Source organism: Phalaenopsis equestris, unplaced genomic scaffold, assembly GCF_001263595.1.
Source record: "Phalaenopsis equestris unplaced genomic scaffold, ASM126359v1 Scaffold000002, whole genome shotgun sequence".
Taxonomy (NCBI): Eukaryota; Viridiplantae; Streptophyta; class Magnoliopsida; order Asparagales; family Orchidaceae; genus Phalaenopsis; species Phalaenopsis equestris.
The window spans coordinates 31,938,717-31,946,580 of record NW_018164444.1 but is presented as its reverse complement, the minus strand read 5'-3'; the positions used below and the strand labels follow the sequence as shown (position 1 = coordinate 31,946,580).

The window sequence follows — 7,864 nt, the reverse complement described above, 5'->3', positions numbered from 1 at the left end:
AAGATCCTACAATTGCTGATAAGCCATTACAGCAGCCAAACAAAAGGCAGTAATGGTAATTATAATCGCTGATTACAAATTTATAATTAGTATAGATTTTGAAATTCTATCTAATACAAACAGAGCTTAAACGTGATGCGATGTAGATGGTTTAAGCTAACCCCAAAAATATATATGATGCGATGCAAATCAGAAGCATGCGGAATATATTATAAAGCGTAAGGCTGAGACAATGGTCCCAACAATCATGGCAAGGCATGAAACATTCAGAAATTCCTGTAGAATAACTGTTTTGGATACAAACGAAAATTAACTTGGTAATTTGACCTTCTAATTAATAAAGAGCTTGATATATAAAGTTTTTGATCTATCACTAATTTAGTTTGAATCCATGTCTATCATTCAGTGCTTCACAAGTAAAGTCGTAATGGAGGGAAGCTCTATTTAGCGCATCCTTGTAGATCCCTCCACCTGAGGTAAACAAGCCCTGCTTTATAGTGAGTTAAAGCACCCGCAACAACCAAGACATGGAAGAGCTGGTGACTATGGCCGGCAATGTCAAATTTGCCTGGCATCCATCGTTCAGGTATTCTAGTAGCATAGAGCAGTGCCCCTAGTCCATAGAGAATTCCCATCAAAACTTCGTACTGTGTAGTATACACTGCCTCAGGATGGTGCCTGAATGCAATCAATTTATGCAGCACTGGCACAACTCCAGACATGCCCATGACAAAGAAGAGCCCTGCCCTTATTGATCGGTATTCAGGATTTTGAAAGACTGGAAGCAGGGAAACAACCATTGTCGCGCACCCGAGAAGGGTGATGAGGCCAAGGTATAGGTTGCAGAAAAAGGGATCACACATGAAGGAGTAGTACACAGGAGGATAGAAGGATGTGCAAATAAGAGCTGCAATACCAGCATAATCCAGACGGAGCATAATGTACGCAACACGTCGGGAGTGACAAAAAAGAAGATGGCACACACTGCTTGCAAGAAGACAGAACATTGCCCCACCTAGGAATGCAAAGAATGGCCACCGGGCAATTTGGTGTACAAATAGTGGTGCAATCAGGTTGTTCACCATCTGATTTAACATGCTACGCTGCAAAATTAACCGATTTAAGTCATAGCAACAAGGCCTATATTAGTAACAATAAGTATGCAAATAAGGGAATATGAAGCAAATGATTGAAATCAATCATATCTGTAATACTGCAGTAATTGAAGTAGTTGAGAAAATTGGCATGACCACAATTTTAATAACACTTTCTTTATCAAACTTGTATCAGGAATCTCATCAATCCAAAGATCATGCCCCAAGCATCTCCTTTCATGTAAATAGCAGAACAAACACAATGATCTTTAAATGAAATTGACTATCACCCAAGCACCGGTAAGATCATAGTAGAATTTTGTGTGCCCCGGCAATGAAAGCAATTTAATATTAATCATAATAAAAATCCAGCCCACAATCGATTATAGTTCAAAATGCTGTATCTTGAAAAAATAAGGGAGAACTTGCCTAGAGGCAAATACCTGGGTTTGGTTATCATGGGATAATCGCGGAGGAAAGCAGTTTGAAATAAGTTCCAAGAGATGCCAGCGGGGTAGAGAAGAAAGTGAATCCATCTTAGGCAATGTGGACCTCAACTCATCTTTTAGCTTCTGCAAATGAGACAACTGAGGTAGGGCTGGCAGGCAAGCAACTAGATCTGACGGAAGCTTGTGCAGATCAGCTCTTTTCAGCACCTCGGGTAATTGTTGCAGTGAATTTATATCTACCACCTTCGGAACCTTCATTGCTGTATATATGGTGAGGACAAGGAAGAGAAAGAATCCAATCAAGTGCCTGAGATACAATTGTTAGTAGATATGAAGTTGAAACCCTTGTAGTTTTAAGAGATTCTTACCGAGAAGAAAATTAAAAATTAATAGAAAAACTTAGAACAGAATCATAAAGGTAATATGAAAATTAAGCTACAGCAAACTCCTGTAAAAATGCAAAAAGAATATTTGTTTCATTTCAATATTTATGCCATATTTATACTATCGTAAGAGGGCTTCTAATAAGAAATATATAAAAACAGTGCAAAGTAACTAAAGAATAATTATAATAATTAATGAATCGATTAGGTGGCAAAATAATAATTATAAACCAATTATAATAGTCCATGCATTGATGAGAAGACACTAATAATCCAACAGATTAATAATGTGGCATAAAAGAAATAAGGTACAAAGGGCTGCTGGGCAGCCTGGGCTCAATAGAATGTTGGAGGCAGAATTAAAGATTGATAAACTTAATTTTTCCGCTCACCCCCGAGTGAATGAATATACATTGTTCATTCTAAAATTACATGTTAATTTTTGAAATATTGTTTATGATAATAGTTTGGTGATAATGTTTGCAAGATTGTCCATTTGTAGCAAAAAACGGATTACTATCTAGATTCTCTTTTGTGAAACCCTATCAACTTCAATGTGTTTTATTATGTCATGTTGCACGAGATTATGTATAAGTTTGATTGCTAACTTGTTATCATAATAGTTTTATAAGACCTTTTTATTGCATCTTTAAATTGTTCAGATAACCTTTAGCCACTAAGGCCCTATTTGGCACAGCTTTTTCAGAACGGTGGCGTTTTCAGAACGCCGCCTACGCGTTTGTTTCGCGCGTTCGTTCGGCGGCGTTCTGAACGCAGCGTCCCGCGGTTCCGTTTTTCTTCATTATCCGGATCGCGGGGCGAGGGCTGCGTTCGGCGTTGGCTGTTGGCGTTAGGGCTCGAATTCCTTCTTTTGCCCTTGGTGATCTCTCTCGCGCTCTCCCCTCGCTTCCTCCCTCTCCGAACGAAAGCATCATTAGGGCTCGATTTCTCGTTCTTTTTCCCTCTCCGGTAAGATCTACTATTGTTTGTCGTTGGATTTTTTAGGATAGGCTTTGGATCTGTCGAGATATGCTCTGGATTCGTGAGTTTTATGGATCGATGAATTTTTTTTGGTTCTTCTCCATGTATCTGCTTCTATTGCTTCGGATCTCTGAGTTTTGCAAAATTTCATGGTTCTATCGAGTGATTGTTTGGTAGTTAACACAATCTTTTTAACCTTCTCTTGATTTGGCATCTGTCTCAAAGAACTTCCATTTTTTCTTGCTTAAAAGTGAGGACTAGCCCAGAGAATTGCAAGTTCATTCGTTAGTTTATATTGGGAACCATCTTAAAAGTGATTTTGTTCGTTCGATTACTGATCACTCTAATTGTCCTATTGTTGAGCTTCCCCTCAAATATCAAGCTGTTGATATTTTAAGGGGAAGAAGGAAGAAAACAAAAATGGATGAAGGCTCTTGTGCAGTAATGCGCTGTCTGTTTTGGGTTTTTAAAAAGAACGTAGGCAAATGTTAATTGTCCTATTGTCCTGCTGTTGATCACTCTATTTGTCCTATTGTTGAGCTTCCCTTCATCTTGGTGTGTTATTCTGTCTCTAGTGTTAAAAAGAACGCAGGCACTAGTTTCAACATTGAAGATTATGGCTGTTCATTCTCTAATGTTCATTCTGTCTCACAGAACTCCCATTTACTAATGTTTATTTTCTTAAAAAAAAGTTGTTTACGATTTCGTTGCATCTCTATTGAATGCTACAATATGGATTTGGAAAAGGAGTATCTTTATTACATGCTACAATTCGGCCATTCTCTTCTTCATCTCTACCCGATTTCTGTTGGTTCAAATCAGATTATATATTTGGGCTTTCTCGTTTGTAATGCACTACTGCGACTGGCCGCCGATGTGATGCAATAATAGCAGTTTTCATGTTCATGGAACACCTCATTTCCATCCTACACAATGAAAGTAATATATCCTAAAAGTTATTTAATTTAGATTGGAGCATTCAGAGCCCCGATTCTATGGTAGATAATAGAATTCATATTGAAAGAAAAGTTAGATTCAAATTCAAATTTACCTCTTGTCATCTTGTATTCTTCTCTCAACTATTGCTTCTCTTTTTTTCCCCAAGTAGTTAAAAAGTGCTAATTTGAAAGAAAAGTTAGATTCAAATTCAAATTTACCTCTTGTCATCTTGTATTCTTCTCTCAACTATTGCTTCTCTTTTTTTTCCCCAAGTAGTTAAAAAGTGCTAATTTGAAAGAAAAGTTAGATTCAAATTTTTATTTGAATCAAATCCGTAATAACAATGTTAGTAACGAAATTCTGAACTTCAAGGTTTGTCATTGCCGGGTGTATAAAATGATGCATTGTTCTTGTGGAGGTTTTGGGGATTATGTTTCTGTTGGTTCAAAAATGCCATGTTTTCATTTTATTTTGAAGTTTGCTGGCTTTCCTTAAAATTTCTTTCAAATAGATACAATATGGAATTATCTGCCTAGAATGCCTCATTGAGGAGGAATAAACATTTCTGTCACTGTGTTTTTCAAATGGATGCAATACGTTACAATATAGTATTTCTTTCAAACAGATAGTATTTGCTGGCTTTCCTTCAATGCGGTAAATATTGCATGTTCTAGGGAGCTATGTTTGATCACATGTTTTTATGGTGCCAATTGGCTGTTCTTTCACGTAAAAGCGTTGGCTGATGGTGGTAAAGATTTTTCTTGCCAATTGTGTTGTAATTTGCCTTAAGATTATGCATGACAATAGAGTTGAGTCTGCTAAAAGTCTTCTCAAGATTTTTCTTGCTTGAATCAATAACCAAATAAGGCATTGTTGATTGAGACTTGTCTTGCATCAACTATCAGATGATTTATAACAACATATAGTGTGGCATGTGTAGATTATACGCATGATGATGATTGATATGTTGGGTGTGAGCAGGTTTTGTAAATTAAAAATGGGCCCAAAAGGTCTTGTAAATTGGTCCAGTTTAGCTCCTTGCAACTCGGTTTGACTCCTACTGGCTTAAAAATTTGTTTTTTCTTGGCTGAAATAGTTGAATTGTGCTGCATCTCTTATGGTTGAGAAATGGTAATACAGAAGGCTTACTTCATTTTGAAGTTCTACTGCTCATGCATAATCTTAAGGATTACATTAGATGTGGGAATCTTTTTAATGCTATTATTTTAGATATTTTCGGCTGTATTTGCGGCCTTCTCATGTTACAATTTGTAGGATTTTGGCTTCTAGCCGCCGATGTGATGCAATTAACACATGGGTTTTGGTGTTGAGCCAAAGAAATGAAAATTGTGTTGTAATTTGCCTGCGGTGTAATTTGAGACAGGCCAGCTCATTGACAATTTTTTTTGGGATTGTGAATTATCCTAGCTTTCTTGGAATTTAAATTGAGGTACATGGATTAGAATTTTCATATTACACATGTACTTAATATTTGTAGTCCTCTCCAGTGAGAAATACAGCTTTGTACGATTAAAAATTTGATAATAAATCATATTCGATGTCTTACTGTGGATGTAGGTCTTTGACCGAACCACATAAAAACATGTGTGTTTTTTTTATTCTTAGCACTTTTTTTATCATTTATTTGCACAATTGTTGGGTAATTTAGATAATTTGATTATTATGTGATACTTGCAATTATTCGTATAGTTCCACAATGGGTAAGACATCTGAAGAGGGTCCCTCTGCAATGTGGGATAAAGAAGTCACCAATATATTTTGTGATCTATGTTTAAAAGAAATTGAGCGGGGGAACAGGCCTACAACGTACTTTAATAAGGAGGACTGGAGTAATGTTGGTATGAGGTTCAAAGAACTAACTGGCAGAGACTACGACAAGCTTAAATTCAAAAATAAATGGGACCAATTAAAGAAGGAATGGAAATTATGGAAGGAGTTGAAACGTGGATCTACAGGTTTGGGTTGGGATCCGATTAAACGGACAATTGATGCTCCCACTGAATGGTGGACTGAAAAATTGGAGGTAATTATATATGTACTCCGTGATTTGTTTGCTTTTCAAATTGGTTTTTATAATTTTACTAGCTAAACTATTCACTTTAAAATGTTATATCACAGGCGGTACCTGCAGCGAAAAAGTTTAAACAATGCGGGATTGAGCCAGAATTTGAAGAAAAACTCGACACAATGTTTAAATGTATTGTCGCTACTGGAAAATTAACTTTCAACCCAAGTGAAAGTACCTTTTCAGGGATGCCAGATGAATTTACCCCTGAACCATTGACACCTGATGAAGATGTGCGTAGCATTAATCAGAGGGAGACGGGGGAGTCTAGCACAATAAAGAGGCCGAAGGTTGCTAAGAAAAATAAAGAGAAAGAACATGTTATGAATACCTCCTTCGATCGTTTGATTGAAGCATTTGCAGCTCCACCTATCTCTGATGCAAGCATAGTAGACTGTTTGAGGCTTTTGGGGACTATTCCTGAAGTTGTTGCAGATAGAAGATTTCACGCACAGTGTGTAAAAAAACTTGAGGATTCAACTAGAATGAAAATATTCATGGCGCTTGAGCCTGAAATGCGGCTTGAATATTTGCGGGTTTTGTTTGAGGAATGATATTATTTATGGATTCATTATGTATCAGTACTGATTGAACTTCTACTTGTGTTGTTCTTTTTTTTAATATATGTTTGTTATTCTATATGTGTCATTGTACATGTCTAATCTTTCTATATGTAGCAAATGAGAATTTTTATTATTGAATATTAATGTTGATGTTGTTAATCATTTAGGATGGACCCGCAACGTCAACGTCGTAGGAGAATGGCATTTGCTACAGCCGTTGCGATTGTCTCGGGAGGTGTTGGCTATAACACTGTACATTCTGGCACAGAATGAGTCAATTCGAGGAGCTATGGAAAGATTTCAACATTCATCTGAAACAATTAGTCGCTATTTTTCAAAAGGAATACAGGCACTTGTTAGCTTAGTTGCTCAAATAATTAAACCAGAGGATCCATCATTTGCTACTACTCCAGAACAAATTGCCAACGATCCTCGATATATGCCATATTTCAAGGTAATTATCAGTGTTTTTATTTTGATACATGATATAGTTTAATAATATTATTACGCTCTTGTTTTTCAACTAAACAGAACTGTATTGGTGCAATTGACGGTACACACGTTGATGTCCGAATACCTAATAACGAGAAGGTAGCATACATCGGTCGTAGTGGTTCAACAACGCAAAATGTCATGGTCGTATGCGACTTCAACATGTGTTTTACTTTTGTGGTTGCGGGCTGGGAAGGAAGTGCACATGACAGTCGTATTTTCTCCTTTGCCGCGAGGAATAGATTGCAGTGTTTCCCTCACTCCCCATCAGGTTAGTTTTGTTTAGTAATTTGAATATGTGGGATTGTGCAATTTTTTATTAACATTATTTCTCGTACCAGGAAAATATTATCTGGTTGATGCAGGATATCCTATGCAAAGGGGATACCTGAAGCCCTACTCGGACACGAGATATCATCTTCCTGATTTTGAGCGAGCTAGTGACACGGTTCGTGACAGAAAAGAAATGTTTAATAAACGCCACTCATCTTTACGCGGGGTAATTGAAAGAACATTTGGAGTTTGGAAGAAGAAGTGGGTCATCTTACGTGATATGTCGTCGTATCCTTTCCAAAAGCAGGTGTACATTGTGGTTGCAACAATGGCACTACATAACTTCATCCGAAGACATTCCTCGCAATCAGATACAGACTTCAGTATGGCTGACAATGATGAACTCAATATTTTAGAGCAACCAACAGGACATGTGGGGGGGCATTCATTACCTGAGGAGGACATAGAATCTAATGATTTTGAAGATCAAGATGCTGATAGTTTGGCTGATATGATTGCTTTAAGGGAGTCCATCACAAATGATATTTGTGGCTATTGATCTACTAAGTTTTCTTTTAATAAGATTATAGGTTTATATTCATAC

General features: G+C 37.0%; 1 protein-coding gene across 1 annotated transcript in view; it reads right to left on the bottom strand.

Annotated features, from left to right (window-relative positions):
- Positions 1–175: 175 nt before the first annotated feature.
- Positions 176–7,864, bottom strand: part of LOC110025225 (heptahelical transmembrane protein 4-like) — a 40,021-nt gene continuing 32,332 nt past the window's right edge. Inside the window, exons 2-3 of the mRNA XM_020725605.1 lie at positions 1,538–1,850; positions 176–1,103 (exon numbers count right to left, since the gene is read on the bottom strand). Coding sequence (XP_020581264.1) covers positions 441–1,103; positions 1,538–1,850 — 976 coding nt within the window. The 3' untranslated portion in view covers positions 176–440. The remainder of the gene's footprint in view (positions 1,104–1,537; positions 1,851–7,864) is intronic.